Raw genomic sequence first — 20,659 nt, forward strand, 5'->3', positions numbered from 1 at the left:
TTGATCATGGTTGAAGCTCAGTGATAGATGTAAGGAGGTTCATTATATTATTCTGGATACTTTAGTTTTATCTAAAATTTTCCAAACTAGGTTTAAAGATCTTGTGATCGCCCTCATTATCCCTAGGCCTCAAAGGACAGAGGTGCTGAGTATTATAGCAGCAGATTGCAATCTGGACAGCCCTGAGGTGGGGAAGTCCTCTGTAGGCCAGTGGAGACTTTCAGGGCACTTTCAGCTGGCTCCTGGCCCAGGCCCTGGTTCCCCTGGTTTTTGGAAAAGAGAGAAGGATCAATAAGAAAGGCTGGCCTCAGAGAGCCTGGTGGCACTGGGTTCGGGCAATGCCACCTTAAGACAACTGAGGGTGTGATTGGGTGGCTCTAAAAATAGTAGGAGAAGCTGCAGCCAGGAAGGGAGGGAGTCATATGCTGCCACTGAGGGGCTGAGGCCCAGGCAACTAGCCGGGTTCTGGCACCTCTGCCTGCTCCCCCAGAGCTCTCTGACTTTCTTCTGCCTCTTTCCTTCCTCTTGCCCTTCATCTTTGAGAAGGCAGAGAGGTACCAAAGTGACTCTGAAACATACCCTGCCCGGTCTGACAGCCTGAGTGGACGCTCATTTTGGAATCTGTGGCTATCCCGGGACAGGTGGGATGGTCATGTGGGAGAGATGGACGGGACCAGGATTGGGTTAAGCTGCCCATGGGTCACCCCAGTCTGCGGGCCAACACCCTCCCCCTCAGGCTAACTCAGGGAAGATCCCAGATGTCCTTGCCTGGGGCATCTGCTTGCGGGTTTGGTGGCAACCCCGTCTGTCTCAAGGGCCAGAAAGAAACCTCCCACAGGTCCAGGGATGCCCAGATCATAAGATCCCATTCCACCCACAATGCTGTGTGGTTGGGTTGTGCACAGGGACAAAGGGATCCCGGCTCAGCCTGGGGCAGGATGGAGGACAGAGAGGCTTCAGAGGGGAGGGGGTGCCTGTTCTGCGTCTTGAAAAGTGAGTGGAAGTTTGCTGGTAGGATGAGGGCAGAAAGGGAACTCAGGCAAAAGGAACTGCTTACACAGAGGGGTATAGACAGAGTGAGGTGGGGCGGAAGCCTGTGGTAGTGTGTGTGTGTGTCTGTGTGTGTGTGTGTCTGTGTGGTAGGGATGTTGAAGAGAGGTGGGGATTCTAGATAGCATGACCAGGTACAGGCAGGGCCTGAAGCTCATCAGCCGCTGGGGAGCTCAGGGCAATGGGAGTCGTTAGGGTTTTAAGAGGGGAATCAAGGCAGTTAGGTTAGTGATCTAGAAAATACCCCCTCTGCCTGGAGAAGATTGGAGGGATCGTGTCCTGTGAAGACCGGGTCCACCCCAGATTTAGCGCCTGCTCCGGGTGGGGATGGGGAGGGCCCTGTTGCTGGATCTGGGCCCAGCTGCTCTGGGACACCTGCCCGCGCCTCTCCCCGCCTCCTCCCCGCTCCTGTCTCTGTCACTCACAGGCAGGCCCAGGCTGGGGCAGCCATGGCGGCAGCGCTAATCTGGATCTCTCTCCTTGGGGGTAAGCTGGGGTCTTCTTCAGGGGAGAGGCCCAGGTTGAGGCGGTGAGAAATTCCTCAGGGAAGAGGTTGGTCGTTGGGGTCAGGCAGGGGCCAGAAGGACTTTGGGGTATAAATTCTCCCGTCAGTGGGGCTCTAGGAAACTGGGGTTTGGAGGTGAGGTGCCGGGGCAGGGGTTGCTGGGAACTCTGAGGGGTGGGAAGTCAGGCTGGGCCTTAACCACGCAGGCCCAGAGTGCTGGGGCCCTTTAATGAGCTGCTGGGCTGGCTTCTTTCTGGGTCCAGGCTAAATTTGGCCCTGGGAAGATGTGAGGGCTGCTGGGGCAGATCCTCTCCCTGGGCCTCCAGGCTCAGGCTTCCCTTTGCTCAGCTCCTGGTGGACGCTGGTGTGGACCCTATTCCCCCTGCATTTTAGGGGAGGCCCTAGAGTGGCTACCTGCCTCCTCCAAGGGGTCCTTCCCTCTCCCTCCCTTCTTCCCTTCCTCTCTTGCCTCCCAGATAGTCAGCTTGGAATTCTTTTCTAAGTGCCCTTACACACACACCCCCACACCCCTCTCAGCCAGACCTTAATCCTCGCCCATTGTGACTCTACTGGGGGCCTAAAATGAGGGGTGAGGGGCTTCCGTGAATCCAAACCAAACTAAGGTCTGGGTCTCATCACTGATAGTGCATGGCCCCCACCACCCCGCCCCGCCCTTCCTGGGAGCCAGCAAAGCTGTCCCTCTCCTCTCACACATTTCTCTGGTCTCTCGGGGCCACCAAGGACTGGGTGGAAAGGGGACCTTATTCCCCGGCTGGGACTGAGGCTGGGCCGTTGTTTCCCCACAGGTCTCCCAGCCTGGGGCAGCCATGGTCCAGAAGTGTTGGGGGGCACCGAGGCCCAGCAGACCACTCTGCACCCACTTGTGGGCCGGGTCTTTGTACACACCCTGGACCACGAAAGCTTCCTGCAGCATCCTGAGCACGTCTTCCGTGAGAGGGGCCTGAGGGGCGCTGGGGTGGGCTGGGGGGTGCCTGGCCCAGGGCTGGGGAGGCTGCTGCCATGTCTCCAATACCCTCTCCTCCCTTCCACCAGCTGTCCCAGCCCCCGTCCCTGTCACCTACCACGCCCACCTCCAGGGACACCCAGACCTGCCTCGGTGGCTCCGCTACACCCAGCGCAGCCCCTACCAGCCTGGCTTCCTCTATGGCACCGCCACTCCAGAAGATCGTGGGCACCAGGTCATTGAGGTACCAGCAGGGGCCGCAGTTGGCTGTGCTGCATGCAGCAGGGACCCGGCGCTCACTCATTTTCATGAGTCGCCTGCCTCTAATGTGGTGCGCTCCTCAGCCTCCTCTCACCAGGCCCAGCTGCACCACGTTTCTCTCCCAACCCAACCTCTCAGCCCCCTACCCCATCCTCCAGGTCACAGCCTACAATCGGGACAGCTTCGACACCACCCAGCAGATGCTGGTGCTGTTGATTGGGGACCCAGAAGGTACTACCAGCCCCATCTCATCCCTACCCCATCATGCCAGTCTTGAGGGAATCTCCCCTGGAAGGAGTTGTAGAAGCTACTAGTGGGGGGCAGGACACCCTGAAAACACTGGAGTTGTGTTCTCGGCTGCTCTGCTGACAGGCTAGTCGTTGAGGCTGTGGGTGTCGGGGAAGGGTGTTTGAGGCCTGTGATATATGAGGTATTAGGCAGAAGGAAGGGAGCTGAGGGGTTATGGGGAGGAGGTTAGGTGGGGGGAGGCTTGGGAAGGATCCATGCAGGGGCTGGGGGCTGGGTACAGTCTGAAGCGCCCACCTGGTCCTCCCAGGCCCCCTGCTGCCATACCAGGCTGAGTTCCTGGTGCGCAGCCATGATGTGGAGGAAGTGCTGCCCTCGACACCTGCCAGCCATTTCCTCACAGCCTTGGGGGGGCTCTGGGAGCCAGGGGAACTCCAGCTGGTCAACATCACCTCTGCCTTGGACCGTGGGGGCCGAGTCCCCCTTCCTATTGAGGGCCGCAAGGAAGGGTAGGTATGCAGCCCAGGAGGGCTTCCTGGAGGAGGGAGCCGCTTGCCTTTTGTCTAGGTGGTGGGCATAGAACATGGGTCTCCCTAACTTCCAAGTGGGGCTTTCTCCATTGTCTTGCATGCTCACCACGCCAGTCTTTACCTCCTAGTGTCATGTCACACTGTCCACTTCCTTCTGGTCATTCCATCTTCCTCTTGCCCTTCCAGGGCCCAAACCCTAGCTACCCTGAACTTTGCACTTCCTCGTGTCCTTTAGGACACGAAAGATTTATGCATTAAAAGATATTGCCGGGAGGACAAGGTCCCCAGAAGACTGGGGTGCTCTGAATACTCTCACCATAATCCCAGATCTCAGGCTGGCTGTGACCCCCAAATCTCCAGTGCTCAGTGGCACCCTCAATTATCTAATAGTGGTTTCTGTCTGGGCCCAGGGTATACATCAAGGTCGGCTCTGCTTCACCCTTCTCCACCTGCCTGAAGATGGTGGCATCCCCTGACAGCCATGCTCGCTGTGCCCAGGGCCAGCCTCCACTACTGTCCTGCTATGACACCCTGGCACCTCACTTCCGGGTTGACTGGTGCAATGTGTCTTTGGTGAGGAGGGTTCTGGGAGTGGGGGCGGGACAGGGCCCCCGTCACGGTCTCCTCCATCCTCACCTTCCTATCCCATCTCTGTCACTCCAGTTATCTCTACTGTCTCCCTATCTGTCTCTCTCTGTCACACACACACACACACACACACACACACACACACCTCTGATGTTCTACCTTCTCCCACAAGAGGGCAACACACACACACACACACACACACACACACCCCTGATGTTCTACCTTCTCCCACACGAGGGCAATAGAGTCCATAATCTCCAGCTTCTGGAGCCCCAGCTGTGCCCACCCAACTCAACAGCTACAACAGTCACTCCCACGAGTGGTGCCAAACTTCTTTCTCCACCTAGGGTTTCTGTGTGACAGCTCTGTTTACTTTCCTTTCCTCTAAGGTGTCACTTAGCAAATTATCTTGCAACATGGAATAGATAGCTCACCCTCATGTTATAAACCAAAGATGCTCACTTCTGCTCTTTGGGATAGGAAGCTGAGGTGTCTAGGATCCCTAGAGATCCTGTTCCCAGGGCTAGGAACCCCTCCTGTGACTTGACCAATAGCACAGCCGGAAACTGGTAATCAGTATTCTTGAGCACTTGCTATGGGTAAGGCACTGTGCAATCCGTGTGTTTTATCCTGGCCACCACCCGGGAGACAGGTACCACTATTAGCATCCCAGTTTTACAGATGAGGACATCGAGGCACCTAGAGGTAAATCATCGCGGCGCAGAAGTTTTCTGAAACAGGATTCAAACCTGAGGACTGTTCTCTAACCCCTGTATGGTCCTGCCTCTCCTAGAATTTTGTTCCTGGTTTCTAGACCAGTGCTTGTCCTGCTGCATCACATGAGCTGGGAGAGGCAAGGTGGGAGGAATCCCTGCAGTTTCATGGAGTAGAACTCCTGCTCTGTGCCCTGGGGGGCTCTGTGTCTAGCCATCCACTCCTGGATCAACCCTCGGCTTCCTGAGCAGGTGGACAAGTCAGTGCCAGAGCCTGCAGACGAGGCACCTGCTCCAGGTGATGGGATCCTGGAGCACGACCCATTCTTCTGCCCGCCCACTGAGGCCACAGCCCGAGACTTCCTGACCAACGCACTCGTCACCCTCCTGGTTCCCCTTCTGGTGGCCTTGCTGCTGACCCTGCTGCTGGCCTATGTTATGTGCTGCCGGCGGGAGGGACGGTGAGTATGGGGGCAGAGGGCAGGGAGGGCACCAAGGCTGGTGCTCACACTGTAGACTCCTTGTGGCCCTTGTGCTGCCTGGGGACCCAGATCCCTCTGAGAGTGGAATCCATGGCCAGGAAAAGAGCAGGGGCCCCTTGCATGGCCTGCACCAGGAGGGTTGTGGATAATAGCTAATCCCCTCCCTTGTTTTTCCACAGGCTGAAGAGAGACCTGGCCACCTCTGAGTGAGTAGGAGAAGTCTGGGGGGTGGGTGGGAGCTCCCCGGGACTATTAAGCTGGACCCTCCAACCTCCATGGGCAGCAGACAAATCCCAGATAATGGGGCCACACTGAGTCTGTGTTCTCCAATCCTGGGCTGGCTGGGGGCTGGATCCCACCTATGCTGGCTTGGCTTTCTCATTTTCTGGTCTCCATGGAAGAGTCTAATGTGGGACAGGAGAGGGGATCTAGCCAGGTTTTAGGGATTTGCTGCCGCCTTCGGGGAAAGGGCTGGGGAAGCAACTTACAAGGCTGCCAGTGTGTGCACCAGCATGCACACACACACACACACAACCACACTTCACTGTGAGTCAGACACTTAGGCACACACACACACACACACAACCACACTTCACTCTGAGTCAGACACTTAGGCACACACACACACACACAACCACACTTTACTGTGAGTCAGACACTTAGGTTCAAGGCTCTGCTCTGCTGCACAGTTGCTGTGATGGGCTCAGTTTCTTCACCTACAAGATAACGCAGTTGGACTAGCTAATATCTGGATGCTTTCAATTTCTCCAGCCCTTCCCAAATCTTACCCTTATATTTGACCAGGTTTCCCCCACCCCTGGCCTTCCCTTTCCTGTGTGCCCCCAAACCTCTTCCTCTCCCACTCCCTTGAACCCCAAAGATTCTAGGAGGCAGGTGTGAAATAAGTTAGGCTCCTTTTATTCTCACTGCACTGAGCCTGTGGCGGGCCTGGCACCCCTGCCTGCTTGCCCAACCTTCCTGATTAACTGCGGCGGCACTTGGCCGCCCTGCGAACCCCCTTGATGGGTCGCCTGTGCCCCGGTTTGGAGCCCATGAGCAAGCGGCGCTGCCCAAACCGGCATTGTCCAGGCCGGCGCTGTCGCCGCTGCCACCGTCTCTTGGCCTTGAGCTTAAACTTGGAGGCATGATTCTTGCCCATGAAGAAGGAGCCTGTGGCCCCCTTGCCTGTCACCTGCTTGAGCATGCCCTTGTCCACCAGCCCCTTGAGCACTCGCTTGAAGCGCCAGGCGTTGCGGGTCATGTTGTAGCCCCTGGTGGCAACAGCCTTCTTCAGGGCGGCCAGGGACACGCGGTGGCCTGGCCCCTTGTCTGCCACGAACCCCAGGATCACCTTGGATATGCTGGGCTTCCGGTGGGGGTTGGGGCTGGTGCGGCGCGGAGTCTCGCTCTTGCTTGGGAGTCCAGATGAGCTGGCCTGCCCGCCTGCCCCCAGGGCAGTGTTGGAGGCCAAGGGCCCAGATGGGGGTGGCAGCGAAGTGTCTTTCTGCATCTCTCCCTGGGGAGGGTGAAGGGAACTGGGTGCAGAGACCTCCAGGATGGCGGCTAGAAGTCTCTCCAGGCTTGCTCCTAGGTGTGGGAGGTGCGCCCCGGTTCCTGGTTCCCTCAGAGACTTCCTGTAGGGCTCTGGCCCGAGCCTTGCCCTGGGTGGCCAGAAAGAGGACCGAGGATGATCACCTACGCTGGCCTTGGCAGACTGGTGCCTGAGGTGCAGGGGGTGCTAAGGTTATCTCTGTAGTGACCTCAGGGGGACATTGTGAGGCCACCAGAATCCTGTGAGGTCACAGTGGACCCATTGTTCCCCCTAGGTGAGGCAGAGGGGAGATGCCACCAAGTGTGGGCATCTGTCATGCCAGGTAGCCTGGGGAGAAGGGCTGTGGCTGAGAGAGTCAGGCGGATGGACCCATGTGGTGTGTATTACTCACCAGCTGATTTTAGGGTGCCCAAGACCCCAGTTTTAAACCCACCATTTTGACCCCACCATCTCAATTCATTGGGTTGAAGAACACAAAACTTTCTAGAATCAGTATTATACCTACATTTTTGAATTTTTATGGGGAACAAATTTCCCAGAGTGAACAGAAATGTAATTCCTTGATCTGTCTAACTCAATTTAATTCCTTGATCAACTTTTTTTTTTTAACAAAGTAATTAAAAGGATTTCCTTCTTTTCTGTTTTCATGTTTATTTGGTAGAATTTTTTCCCCTATTGGGAACAGTGATTTTCTATGTAAGTTTTGGATTTTCCTCCTCAATTTTTTTTGGCCAAATTTGACCAATTTTTTCTTCTGCCATTGAGAATATTCTCTTCTGACCAGTTACTTTCCACCATGTCCAGCTTTCCTGGGTCAGTTTTCTAGCTCTGCTGATGTCAGGAAAATATGCTTCTACCATCAATCTTGAATCAATAACCAGTTTTACCATGTGTGTGTGATATTAGCCCTTGCTGGTGTGGATGTTGTGTTGATTTATTTCTACAAAGTCCAGTTTTATTCATTTTTTTTTTTGCTTATTCAAGGAAATTGAAATTATCCAAAATAGTGAATCCGCTGCCTGTTTTTTACCTGCAGCAGATTTTATTGGTCAGAACATCCTCCAGCCCAATGACCCCCTCCTGTGAGCTGTGTGCCAGAGGCAGGGCTCAAGGGGCTGTGTGTGTGCGCGTGCCTGCCTGTCCCTTTTTCTGCCCAAGTGCTGATGTGGAAAGATTGTGGGGGAGGGCGCTGTGGCTCTGACTTCTGCTCCTGCTCTGGAAAACACGTCCCTGGACCATTTTTCCACCTGTGTGTGTTGCCAGAGTAATGAGACCCAGATGTGGGGCCAGGGATGGGGAGGGGGCCCATCGACCAAGGCCTCCCCTGCCCGAGATTATTACCTGCCTGGCTGCCTCCACTTCCACACTCTTTTTGCTCCCTTCCCGCCTCAGCCTCCCTTCGCCTGGGAATGGAAAATTGTGTTTTGGACAACTCTGCTTGCCAAATTCCAGACTCAAGAGCTCATTTTGACCCTCCCCTTGCCTTAAGATGGTGGCTCCACCTCCTTCCGCTGGCCAGAAAGTGCTTGGTTCTATTCTCCCTGGGGAGGAGAGTGGCTCATTCAGCAGGAAGCTGGAAAATCTTTCCTTTAGTCTTATCTTTCAGACTCCAGCCGGAGTCTGTGTCCACTACTTGAGATGGGGATATAGATGGAAAACATTTCCCCCTCCTGAATTTGATCAGTAATCCAGCAGTAAGAAGGATGGCTTCCACCCTGCCTGGGGGCCCCACCCCTTTAAGAAAACCAGTTCTTATTGTCTTTCTGACTTGGCAACCAGGGAGTCTGTGAAAAGCCCACAAGTGTGGGTGGGTTCATGCCAAAGGGCTTGGAAATGTCCTTCTACTGGAGGCCAAGTTCATCAGTGGACCTACTATAATAATACCAGTGATAAAAATAGCAACAGAAGACTCCCTATAATAATAGTTATCTTTGGCTGCATGCTGACCTGTACATGTAAATGTTTTTCTTGCATTAATTCATTTATTTCATACAACAGCTTTATTACAGTTTGAGGAAATGGAGGCAGAGAGTTCAAATAACTCACACAGGGTAACTCACATTCAGGCCCAAAGCAAGTCCTTGTGCGTAACCACTGTGCTACCCTACTTCTCAAAATGAATTAAAGTTGACAGCAGAAAACAAGCCCATGAGAATGTCAGATGAGAAGGAGGCTCAGCCTTCCTAGAGGAAACTGGATCTAGAGCTCAGGAGGGCCTTGCTAATGGGTGTGGCGGTCAGTTCATTCAGCCCCTCCTAGGGTTTCCAGCCCGGTGAGGGTGGAGCCTGGTCCCAGCCTCAAGGAGACCAGGTCTCAGACACAGACAGGAAGTAAGCCTTAGCATCTGCGCTAAGCAGTGCTGGGGGGAATGTGGGGCAGGGTGGGGCAGGGTGGGAGAGGGTCAAGGTTTGAGGATCTAAAACATAAGCAGTCAAAGTCCACCAGGAAAAGAACTTGGGCAAAAGCTAGGAAAAGATGGAGGAGGTAGGTTTGCCAGACTAAAATGAGGATGATGGGGAAGGGAGAGAGCATTAGAAATGGAAACTGATTGCTGGAAGGGACCCAGGGGACCATCAGAATATAGAAACCACATAGAGCCCAGCAAAGAGTGGCCTCTGAAAATCCATGCCGCGGTGGGCATCTAGTCATGTCTTAGTATCTCAGGAACTCTTACCTTGTGCCAGGCACTTTTCTGAACACCCAACCTGTATTTTCTCATTTAAACTCCACAGCAATCCTAGGAAGTAGGTTCTTTTATTATCCTCATTTTACAGTTGAGGAAAGTGAGGCACAGAGGGGTTAAGCAACTTGCAAAGGATACACAGGTTTGAACTCAGGATGTCTGCACCCAGAGCCTATGCCTCGGTCACTGGATACTGAGCTGGCACCGAAGAACTTCTTATTTGTCCTCCTCCCCGCATCGTGTATGTCTCCCTCCTGTGCCCCTAGCATCCAGATGGTCCACCATTGCACCATCCGTGGGAACACAGAGGAGCTGCGTCAGATGGCATCTAGCCGAGAGGTGCCCAGGCCACTCTCTACCCTGCCTATGTTCAGCGTGCACACAGGCGAGCGGCTGCCCCCGCAAGTGGACAGTGCTCAGGTGCCCCTCATACTGGACCAGCACTGAGGGCCAGCCCAGGTGGGTCCAGCTGGGCAGTGCCAGCCTCTTTCTGGGAATAATGCGGTTTCCATCTCAAGGCTGTTGCGGGGGGGGGGTTGGAGGATGGGTAGGGGCACACAGACCTGTCTGCTGCCCAGCGTAGCGGTGGGACAGTGTTCAGCAGTGCCAGGGGTGTGGCCCCCAGGGCCAAACACTCAGAGTCCGAGGGTCAGGATGGGGAAGGTGGGGGAACTGAGGCCTGGTTCTCACAGGCTCCCACTCTCTCTTCTCTTTGCTGCTCCCATCCCAGCCCTGGCCTTGTCCTCCCTTCTCTCCCCACTCAGAGCGGCCATCACCACGACCGCATCCTTCTTCCTGACTCCAGTTCTCGGCCCTCTGAACCCCAAGCTTGGAGGATGGCGCGGGGTGAGGGTGTCTGGGATCAGAACCCCCAGAATAAACACCTGCCGCTCTGCTCGTCGATTGCCGTGCTTTTGTCTCCGAAGCCTCCTTCCCAGCCCTCACTGCTTCTGCTTCCCTTCTGCCTTGTGGACGCCCTCAGAGGTAACCTGGGGCTGCTGCCTGACCTCGGGACTCTTGGCATTTTTACTTTTCTCAAATTCTCTGTAAGTAAGAGGGAAGGACCTGCATATGCAGCCTTAATATTGATCCTCACATGAACCCAATAGTGAGGGACAATTGGATCATTATCCCCATTTAACAGACAAGGAGAGAGAGAGAGAGTGACTTACCCAAGGTCACAGAGCAGGCAAGTGGTGGAGCTTGGATTCAGATCTGTTGCGTCCACCTCTACCCTGCCTTTTGGAGGGCTGCGAGGTTCTGGAAGCAGGAGATCTGGGGCTCTCACCCATTCAGATCCCCTGGAGGGAGGCCCCTTTGTAAGCTAGATATGGAGAGGAGGTTAGGGTGCAGGACTCTTAATGCCCTGGATCAGTGGCCCCTCTCGGTGGGCTCCTCAGGGACAGAGTCGAGGTCCACAGGACACTGCACAGCCTAGAGCCCTTGTTGAGCTTGATGTCAGCAGCTTAGCTTGGTCCCCATGTGAGCCCTCGAGAGCATGGCTGACCGGGAAGCAGCAGCAGCTTGTTCTTCCCAGGTGGCTGTAAGCAAAGCATGCCAGGTCCTCTCCTGCCCTGCCACCAAAGCCACACCCAGTGCCCCCTTGGGAGAGCAGGCCAGAGACGGCCCCAGAGGGGACCCAGTTAAAGAGTGGGAGGGAGGAGCAGGGTCTTTTGGCTCAGAGCCCTGACCGAGGGGGCAGCTCCGAGACAGTCCAGACAGGGGGAAGCTCTGCCACTCTGAGGCCTCTATACCCGTTTCTGAGCTCCGCACACTAGGCCTGGACCCCGTCTACTATCCTGGGGCTGATGCTCAATCACCCCTTTTCTGTGTGTGCGTGTGTGTGCGTTTGTGTGTGCGCGCGCGCGCGTGTGCGTGTGCGCGTGTGTGCGTGTGTGCGCGCGTGTGTGTGTGTGTGTCGGGGCAGGTGGGGGGGACGCATGGGAGTTTTCTCTCACCTGGAGGCAGAGCCCAGCCTGGGGCTGAGGGAAGCTGAACCAGCTGAGGCAGCCCCCAGTCTAATAACGGTGCCCCAGGGCCCCTGAGGAGGGCTGAGTTTCTGAACACTGCGTGCCACTCTTCAGAAATGTACAGGCAAAGGGGTCATGGGGGCCCCAAGTTGCTCCTGGACTCCCCTCTCCTTTCTCTCACTTCCCAGAATCCCCACCTTGAAAACATATCCTGAGTTCATTCACTTCTCACAGCTTCCACGATGACTTTCCCAGGCCAGCTCCAGGATCTGGCTCTTGGACACCCACAGCAGCCTCCTTGTAGCCTCCCTGCCCTCCTCCCTGCCCCTTTTGTCTTACCTCCAGTACCAGTCAGGCCAGTTCTTTAAAAGGAAAAATCAAGGAGTCTCGCCCCTCTGCTGTCAACTCTCTCTCCATTGCCTTCCCGTGACAGCAAGGGGAAAACCCAATGTCTTGGTTCGGGTTAGAGACCCCATGTATGCCTCTGACCTCATCATCCTAGCTCCCGTGCTTGCCTGCTCCAGCCACACTGCCTCCTAACACACCCCTGTTTCGATGCCCTAGCCCCTGCTCTTCCCTCTGTTGGGACCCCCAGTCTCCTATGTCCGCAAAACTTCCCCTTAGTGCAGTCATTTTGGCCTCTGTGCAAATGGCAGATCTCTAGAGAGGCCTTTCCCCTGCTCAGACAGCGCTCTCCACTCCTGGCTCCAGGCCCATAGGATGTGCCCTGTATGAGCACCTTGTTGGGGTCAGCTTTGGCCCTAGGGTAAGCTTCAGGAGGGCAAGATTCTGTGCTCCCCCAGGGGCAGTGCCTGCACACAGCGGGTGCTTAGGAAAGTCATGTGAAAGAATGTGTGAAGGGAAGCCATCAGGTCCAGCCGGTCAGAGTTCTTGAGTAGGTTGCTCATCCTCTCTGGGCAAAGAGGGTAAGGTGAGCAAGGCTACTGCTAGAGCTTTTACAATTATCTTGTGGGTGCCCCCCTTCCCTGCTGGCCACCCTACACCCATTGGTTAGTTAATCCCAGAAGCATCCATGGAGGCAGGAAGAGGCCCTAAGCCTCTTGAATATATGTGCTCAATAAACTCAAGGGCTCTTTAGGTAACAACCTCCAATCACATGGACTCTGACTTTCCATTCACAATTTCCTCCTTTCCCCGGGGCCCCTCATCTGGCTGAAACCCGGAGCTGCACAGAATCTGCTCAGATTGGAGGCTCTGCGCAGTCAGCCTGAGGTTTGGGATGGTTCTTCCCTGCTCTCTGTCCGCTCTCCACCCCCATGAGGAGGAGGCCACCCTCTCACCCTGGACCCATGCGCTTTTCCTGTTCAGCCCAGATGGGAGAGTCTGAGACCAGCCCCATACTTCCCTCTGCCTTGGGATCTTGGCAGTGCCTCCCTCCCAGCTCAGCTACCAGGAGCACACGGGGGCCTGGCTGCTGGCCGAGGAGGAAGTGGCCCAGACACAACTGGGGGGATAGCGTGACTGCGGAGGACAGCGAGCTGTGCCTGGACGCAGACGCACGCAAGCCCCACTGCCCTGGCACTCAGCACCCCTTTACATATGCTGGGAGGGGCAAGATTCCACCTGGCAGTCACACCTCAGCCCCTCACCACCAGCGACAAATAGCTGCTCCTCCCTAAGATTCCATCTCCCTCCCTCCCTCATCTCCTCCAGCGTCATACCCACATTGCCCACAGGACCCCATGTCTCCACCTTCATCCCAAACACAGCTCTCACGTATGACCTGACTCTAGATGGTTCCTCACCACCTCTCAAACTGGTAAGAGGACCCTCTGCCAGCCATGAGGACCCAGGAAGCCCTAAGCTGGCCTCAGCCCTTGCATGCACACTTCTTCCTTATTCTGGAGACATGTTCATATGTACACATGCATGCTCACACCTCTGCCCATTTTATAGCGACTCCCTTGGTGTATCTGCTGGGATTTGGAGCCAGAGTGAGCAGGGTTTCAATCACAGCTCAATTTACACAGAGACATTAATCATAACTGTCCTGGGGGCTTTTGTGAGAGTTTGGGAGAACTAGGCAAGTGCCTGGCATCTGGCAGCTCCCCAGAATGAAAACTTTATTACATACAAGTACTCACATGATCACCCCAGAACCAGAGGTATGTGAGGTCTCCTTGTCTCCTAAGACCCGAAATGGCTCAATTTCCATTCTACGAAGAGTTCAAGCAGTGAACTGGGGAGGAGCCTGAAATTCGCCTGCTCCTAGGCTCTGACCTGCTGTCCGTCCAATCCCGCTCTGTCTGCTAAGGCAGCTGCTGGCAACCTGTGGCCACCGAACACTTGAAATGTGGCTTCCAAACTGAGATGTGCTGCAGATGGACTCCTGAAATGATAGTATTTAGGGATATACTGGGTTAAATAAAATATCTTATTAAAATTAACATTCCGTTTCTTTTTATATGTTTAATACGGCTGCTAGAAAATGAAAAATTACACATATGGCTCACTTTTTACTTGTATTGGACAGTACTGGTTTCACGGTCCTACCTGTATCTCAAGTCCAGATTGACCCAAAGCCAAACCAGAACTCAGCCACTTTCCAGAACACCTGCTCCCTCCAGGCCCCTTCGTGCATTAGTTTTCGGAAGCCTTGAGGAGAGGGAGCGGTTTGCCTCACAGCAGTGAAGTCACCTAGCATTGAATATGTGGTGGCATTCTTGTTCTAAAATGTGCTCTGGTCTCCAGCCTACCCTATCTTCCTTTCCTCCACTGCTGTCTTATGCAGAGAAAATCCCAGTCTCTCCATCGCCCACGTGGCCCGGACTCACCTCCCTCCAGGCCTTGCCATGCACGTCCCCTGCAAAGCACTGGATTCTCCGTGACTGTAAGGGCCTGATCATCCTCTGAGACAAAAGCCTTCCTTCTTCCAGGGTTTTGCCTCCTGGTCCACGGACATCTCTCAGCTCTCACACCTGGAAGGGGATGCAGAGACACAGCTGCTGACCCGCACTAAAGCCTCAGCAGCCCTGGACTTCAGGATGGTGGCTTCCCTGCCCCCAGCTTCTCCTCATTCCCCCACCCTCCTCCCTGCTCTATCATCTCCCTTTCACCCTCATTACACAGACAAACTCTCCTATGCCCTCAGTCATGCCTATGCACACGTGCCCCATGTATGCAGACTCCCCCCCGCCCTCGCTGTCCCTCACACACCCACACTGGTGCAGGATCCCTTTGAACACTGAGGCATTTGGTCCTAGGTGAGTGCGTACTTTCTCATTCACCCAGGGATGACTGCAGGAACCCACCTCACTCTCTCTCCTCCTGTGGGTCTTGCTTTCAGAGCCCCATACTTGCTCCAGCAGCCCCGCAATCAGCTCCACATGGCCCTGTGGGCGCCTGGCCTGAGGCTCCCACGCTCAGCCGGGAAGCCCCTCTCAACATCACCCAGCTCTGTCTTAGAAGCCTCAGGGGAGCTGAGTGTTAAAGAGCCGGAAAGAAAAAGAGGGAAAATCCGCCACGTTTCAGTTATAGAGAGTCCTGCCAGGAGATGGGTTCGAGCCACAAAAAGGCCCCAGGATTCTGAAAGAAAGCAAAAAGTGAAAAATCCAAAGGTAGCCTCCTCTTTCTAGACTCTTTGGTCTAGATTTGATTGAAAAATCAGTTGCAGGAACATGACCCATTCCCTCACTGAAAAGCAAAAGTGAGTCCATGGGGCAGGAGGCGGAAAGGGCCGAGGTGCCTCCACGCTTGCGGGCAGTGGGTCTCGGGGAGCAGCTCTGAACAGCTGTATTTAGGCAGCTGTGATGTCATCGGAGAGGAGGGCTTGAATCTGGAATGTAATACAATGGCCCCTTTGTCCCCCTCCCCTCCTGCCCGGCATACACACTGGAACCACAGTCTGGCTCTAACGCACGTGATGCAGGTGGGACAGCACAGTGGGGCTCTGTCACCACCACCGCCCTGACCAGCGGCGGGGGTCACCTCGCCTGCCCTCATGCATGCACACGCACACTGCAAGCACGCACACGCACCCACGTGTAGGTCTGCGCACAGGTAGTGAGAGGCACAGTCTCCCTGCTTTGCGTAGAACCGTGCTGCTCAGCTCAGTAGCCGCAAGCCATGGGTAGCTATTAAAGCTAAATACAATAAAATGAGAAACGGATTCCGGGCACATCCTCTTGTGAAGCGCTCCACAGCCACAGTGGCTAGTGGCTACCATGTTGGTAGACAGAGAACGTGTTTCTCACGGCAGCAAGCCCAGGCCTAGAACCTCTCACTGCTAGTTGCTTGCACGTGGGTCTGCATGTGCTCTTCCTCTCACACTTGCTCACTCTTATTGTCAGTGATGCTCACACACCACCCGCTCTCCTAAAAGGGCCGCCTCTTGACCTCACCTTCTCTTTCTTTAGCCTCCCCGGCGTCTATGCCCGGACCTGCGCCCAGCATTGCAGTGCCTGGCCTCCAGCCTGCCTCGGCCAGCTCCACTTGACCTGGAGAGCATAACAGGTGAGAACAGCAAAGTACGACAGTGGCAGAAATGTCTGCTCTAAGGCTGAGCTGAATTCTGCAGACATGGAGAGCTTTGGAAACTCAAGTCAAACTCCGCTTGAGTTGGGCAGGAGAATGAGGGGACAACGAGACATTTGAAATATAAGAAAGATCTGGAAGTTAAGAAGTGTGGTGCAACTGCTGGGGTGGCAAGTGTGAGCCTGGGAGGAGACAGTGAGAATGAACAGGTGGGTAGTGATCAGGTAAAGCCTTGGATGCCAGGCTTGGGTTGATTCTGGATCCCCTGTGGGGGCAGATGGAGATGGGACCAAGATGGCCAAGGGCGCCAAGGAGCAGGAGGTCCAGGTGGATGGGTTGCTGAGGCTGGTGTCAGGCCTGCATGGCCAGTCATTCACTGGATTGATCAGAGGATCATCTGGTAACTTGAGGTAATTTGCATATTGAATAAACTTTTGTTCAAAGCCACAATCTTGTGTCCTCTGAAAGCTAATTCTAGTACTCCACTATCCTGAAGGTGAGAGAAGTGCTAATGATGAATTATTAAAGGCCATAGTTAACCACCATGACTATTTAATGACAGCCAAGGCAGACAATGGACTCTGAGGGCTTGTCCACCTCTCTATGGACCTGAAGGAGGGATGTGGGCCTTTCCTGCCCAAAGGTTTATGCCCTAAGACCTTGCAGGGGGCAGGGGTAGGGGGGTTTGTGGGATAGGGTAGCTGTCAACTTCTCCCCATCTCTAGGTCTCTGGGTGCCTGGTCTGCTTCAGAGTTCTGACTCCCTGGATCTGCTATGTCCCCACAGACTGCACACTGCCGTCCCTCTTCCCTGAGATTGGGGATCTGGCCAGTCACCTTCCCTGTGGGGGCCTCAGGCTCCCAGGCCAGCAGGAGGGGCAGGCAGAGGGTGAGGAAAGGGGAAGGAGGGGAAAAGAAGGAGGAAGAGGAAGCAAGAATTTTTAAAAATGAGAAAGAACAGGCAGGAGGCAGGGGCTGGTCAAAATGAACTCCACAGGCCAGGGGCCAAGTTCTAGGGACTTAGAAGGCTAAGAGAGATCTAGGACATGCCCAGATGGCCAGGAAGGCCTATTGCCTTCTGGTAGCACCGGGAAAAGACCTGGACTGCAGCTCTCCAAGGCCCAAGGTTCTCCCTTTTCCTCCTGGGGAGCCCAGAAGGAGCGGGAGGCACTCCTTCCTTTAGGTCTCCTCTGGCACTCAGGGCAGCCTCAGCAACCCCTTCTCATTCAGTGCTGCTGGATGCTTCCCTTGGAGGAGCTGAGAGAGAGCAAGGAGGGAGAAAAGGCCAGGTGACTCTGCGTTTGCCCGGGAAGACTCCCAGTTTCTCCTCCCTGCCCCACCTCCCTCCCACAACCATGGGCCTCCCAGTGCCCACCCCGCTGCTGAGGAAGTTCTACCAAAGCCCCCAACCCTGCAGGATGCCCCCAGCAATGGAAGGGGGCAGAAAGAGTTAATGACACTGATGAGCATGGGCATGGGCCTGAGGTTTGGTCAGAGCAGGGCTGCACGGAGGTATTCGTGTGTGGCTGCACAAAAGGGTTGCCTCTCTGGCACTGTAAGGGACAAGAGGGTATGGGAGACACACAAGGAAGATGGCAGGAGAAAATAGAAAGGGTATAGGCCTAGGAAAGGCAAGGGGGAGGGAGAGGGGCCGTCTAGGGTGCTAGAGGAGGAGGGGCAGGGAAGGGGCAGACACCCAAGGAGAAGAGCCCACCCACCTCCCTCCCCAGGTCTCCCCTCCCCCAGCTCCTAGGAAGGAAATTAGGAGGCCACTGCAGATAGGTTTGGGTCATTTCCACATGCTTTATTCCAGCAATCAAAATAATTAAAAACATCTCAAATTATTATACACATACAAAATAGGTACAGAGTCTCTCGCTTCCTCCCACCCCTAGGGGGAAAAACTGCTTTGTGCTTTGGGAAATTGTGCTCTGAAACCCAGTGAGAGAGGTTGCAGGACAGACTGAGAGAAAGGCCGTGAAAATGGGATGCAGCTCCAGAAGGGGAGAGGGTTTCAGAGGAGGGAGAGGTGGGGAGACAGAGGCAAGAGGCCTGAGGAGGTGAGAGGCACCCAGGGGGATGAAGAGAGGGTGGAGAGTGAGTGACGCTGGAGGCGGCACTCTCTCCCACATTAAATAGCACCTTTAGAAAATTCACATGAGTCCCCATCCACAAGGAAAAAAAAAAACAAAGAATAAAAAAAGACTTTGAACAAAAAGGAACATTTGCTGGCCTGAGGGGGGGGGTGTTTCCACTTCCATAGCACCAGTGACTCCCTCCCCACCCCACCCCTTCACAGAGATGTAGCACCTTTGATATAAAACGAGGGCACCCTTCCACCCTGCCCCCATCCCGCCCCCATGCAGTTGCCTCGGTGACACACAAAGACAAGAACGAGGTAGTCTTTCAGCAATACAATTACACAAGGAGCAGAGCAGTCTCTCCCACCCAGCCAGGTTGCGCTGGGGGGGGAATGTCGCGTTTCCCAAATCCGATGTTTCTGCTCTGTCTTGGCCCCTCCTGACTTTCCTCCAAACCTGGTGTTGAAGGGCCAGTGGTCCCCTTGGCATGCTCCCCTCAAAAAACAAAGAGGGAATGTTGCCGGGGCCACAGGGATGCCAGATGGTAAAGCTTCTTTGGCAGTCTGAGGACTCCAGGTCCCCCAGGGTTTGGGGGCTCTGGGTGAAGGGAGTGGGCTGGGAGTGTGGGGGCTACTTGGGTGTTTCAGCATTGCCTTTGGTTTCTGGGCAGACAATGCACTGTTTCCTGTGTCTTTTGGGGAGACTTAGATTTGGGGACCAGTGGAGGGGAGGCCCTAAGAAGGCATGGAGAAAGGAGCAGAAAGGGCAGTGCTGGGGTGTCATAAGCCCAACGGGCAGAAAAGGACTTACCCCCACGTGGGTCTTCAAGCAAGTGGACCAAGCTTCCTTTTTTTAAAAAGTTATTTATTTATTCTTTTTTTTTTTTGGTAAGGTTGAATGCACTTTTGGTGTTTGGTCATGTTCAGTTGGTCAAAGATAAAAACTAAGTTTGAGAGATGAATGCAAAGGAAAAAAATATTTTCCAAAGTCCATGTGAAATTGTCTCCCATTTTTTGGCTTTTTGGGGGTTTCAGTTTGGGTTGTTTGTCTGTTTCCAGAGTCAGGGGCAAGTGGGTTGGGTGGGAGGGAGCCAGGCTGGGGTGGAAGGAGTTTACAGGAAGCAGACAGAGCCGATGTCGAAGCCGAATTCCTGGTCTGGGGCGCCAACGTCCAAGGGAGCCACATCGATGATGGGCAAGCGGGAGGTCTTGGTGGTTTTGTATTCGATCACTGTCTTGCCCCAGGCTCCGGTGTGACTCTGGGGTGAAGGGGAGACAATGGGAGAGGGGCGTCACCAAGTGGCAGTGAGGGGGTGGGGGGACGGGGCCTGCTGGGAAAGCCAAAGACCAGCACAGGGGCCCTGCTGGACTCACCGTGCAGCCATCGTAGGTGACGCTGTAGGTGAAGCGGCTGTTGCCCTCGGCCCGGATCTCGATCTCGTTGGAGCCCTGGAGGAGCAGGGCCTTCTTGAGGTTGCCGGTCTGCTGGTCCATGTAGGCCACGCTGTTCTTGCAGTGGTAGGTGATGTTCTGGGAGGCCTCGGTGGACATCAGGCGCAGGAAAGTCAGCTGGATGGCCACATCGGCAGGATCGGAGCCCTGGCCGCCGTACTCGAACTGTGGGCGTGGCAGAGGGAGCAGTGAATGGCTGTTTGAGCCTCCAGTCCTGGCCTCCCTCTCTGGACTCCTCCGAGGGCATCCCAGAGACCCCACTTCCAGAGGTGGCATCCCCTGCCCCCCAGGCACCAGTCTGAGCCAGTATCAAGGTCCCCAGTCTCCTGTCTCCCAGCCCATCACACTTCGCAGAGGTCTGGTCCACCTAGGACCTACCCTCAGGCCCTTCTGAGCCCTGGGCCAACCCATCTCTGTTAAGACTGGCTACAAGGTCCAGCTCACGCACCTGGAATCCGCCGGTCATGCTCTCGCCGTACCAGACATGCCTCTTGTCCTTGGGGTTCTTGCTGATGTACCAGTTCTTCTGGGCCACGCTGGGCTGAGTGGGGTACACACAGGTCTCACCGGTCTCCATGTTGCAGAAGACCTTAATGGCATCCAGGTTGCAGCCTTGGTTGGGGTCAATCCAGTATTCTCCTGGGGTGGGGCAAGGTAAGATGGCATCAGGGGATGTATGGGATGATGGCCCCTCAGGGCTCAGCCCCATCATGGCAGGAGAGGGAGGCACAGCTGGGTCAGCCCTCACCGCTCTTCCAGTCGGGGTGGCACATCTTGAGGTCACGGCAGGTGCGGGCGGGGTTCTTGCGGCTGCCTTCAGGGCTCCGGATGTTCTCGATCTGCTGGCTCAGGCTCTTGAGGGTGGTGTCCACCTCGAGGTCACGGTCACGGACCACATTGGCATCATCAGCCCGGTAGTAGCGGCCACCATCGTGAGCCTTCTCTTGAGGTGGCTGGGGCAGGAAGCTCAAGTCGTAGCCGCCGCTGGGAGGACCGGGGGGACCAGGGGGTCCAGGAGGGCCGGGAGGACCCTGTGCAGAGAGGGAGGAGAGTGGGGATTACTGGGGCTCGGTGCTTTCAGGGCTGGGGG

The 20,659-nt window shown here is 55.2% G+C and overlaps 3 protein-coding genes and 1 long non-coding RNA gene across 8 annotated transcripts in view; 1 reads left to right on the forward strand and 3 right to left on the reverse strand.

Moving 5' to 3' along the window:
• The first annotated feature begins 1,477 nt into the window (after positions 1-1,477).
• Positions 1,478-10,475, forward strand: SGCA (sarcoglycan alpha). 3 transcript variants are annotated; one of them, XM_040245723.1, is made up of 10 exons: positions 1,478-1,545; positions 2,392-2,505; positions 2,609-2,763; positions 2,939-3,011; positions 3,337-3,535; positions 3,967-4,129; positions 5,110-5,318; positions 5,519-5,545; positions 9,841-10,033; positions 10,305-10,475. In XM_040245723.1, exons 1-9 carry the CDS (start codon positions 1,500-1,502, stop codon positions 10,019-10,021), a joined length of 1,167 nt encoding a protein of 388 aa, XP_040101657.1. In that variant the 5' UTR covers positions 1,478-1,499; the 3' UTR covers positions 10,022-10,033; positions 10,305-10,475. The 3 variants fall into 3 exon arrangements, with proteins under 3 accessions (XP_040101657.1, XP_040101654.1, XP_040101656.1); XM_040245720.1 differs by having other exon boundaries at positions 1,478-1,536; positions 2,362-2,505; XM_040245722.1 differs by having other exon boundaries at positions 1,478-1,536; positions 2,362-2,505; positions 10,339-10,475.
• Positions 6,246-9,846, reverse strand: LOC120867345 (spermatid-specific linker histone H1-like protein). Its single transcript, XM_040245737.1, has one exon. It carries the CDS (start codon positions 6,847-6,849, stop codon positions 6,322-6,324), a length of 528 nt encoding a protein of 175 aa, XP_040101671.1. The 5' UTR covers positions 6,850-9,846; the 3' UTR covers positions 6,246-6,321.
• Positions 10,476-13,346: 2,871 nt separating the features above from the next.
• LOC120867349 lies at positions 13,347-15,713 on the reverse strand. Its single transcript, XR_005721860.1, has 3 exons — positions 14,817-15,713; positions 14,340-14,483; positions 13,347-13,894 (listed from the first exon to the last, which is right to left on the reverse strand). It is a non-coding gene; the product is annotated as an uncharacterized LOC120867349 (long non-coding RNA).
• Positions 15,714-17,816: 2,103 nt separating this feature from the next.
• Positions 17,817-20,659, reverse strand: part of COL1A1 (collagen type I alpha 1 chain) — a 17,633-nt gene continuing 14,790 nt past the window's right edge. For all 3 annotated transcript variants that reach the window (XM_040245671.1, XM_040245672.1, XM_040245669.1), the window contains 4 exons: positions 20,318-20,600; positions 20,018-20,208; positions 19,492-19,734; positions 17,817-19,376 (listed from right to left, as the gene is read on the reverse strand). In XM_040245671.1, the coding sequence (XP_040101605.1) occupies positions 19,230-19,376; positions 19,492-19,734; positions 20,018-20,208; positions 20,318-20,600 (864 nt within the window). In that variant the 3' untranslated portion in view covers positions 17,817-19,229. The remainder of the gene's footprint in view (positions 19,377-19,491; positions 19,735-20,017; positions 20,209-20,317; positions 20,601-20,659) is intronic.

The sequence above is a fragment of the Oryx dammah genome, unplaced genomic scaffold (genome assembly GCF_014754425.2).
Source record: "Oryx dammah isolate SB20612 unplaced genomic scaffold, SCBI_Odam_1.1 HiC_scaffold_8, whole genome shotgun sequence".
Lineage (NCBI taxonomy): Eukaryota > Metazoa > Chordata > Mammalia > Artiodactyla > Bovidae > Oryx > Oryx dammah.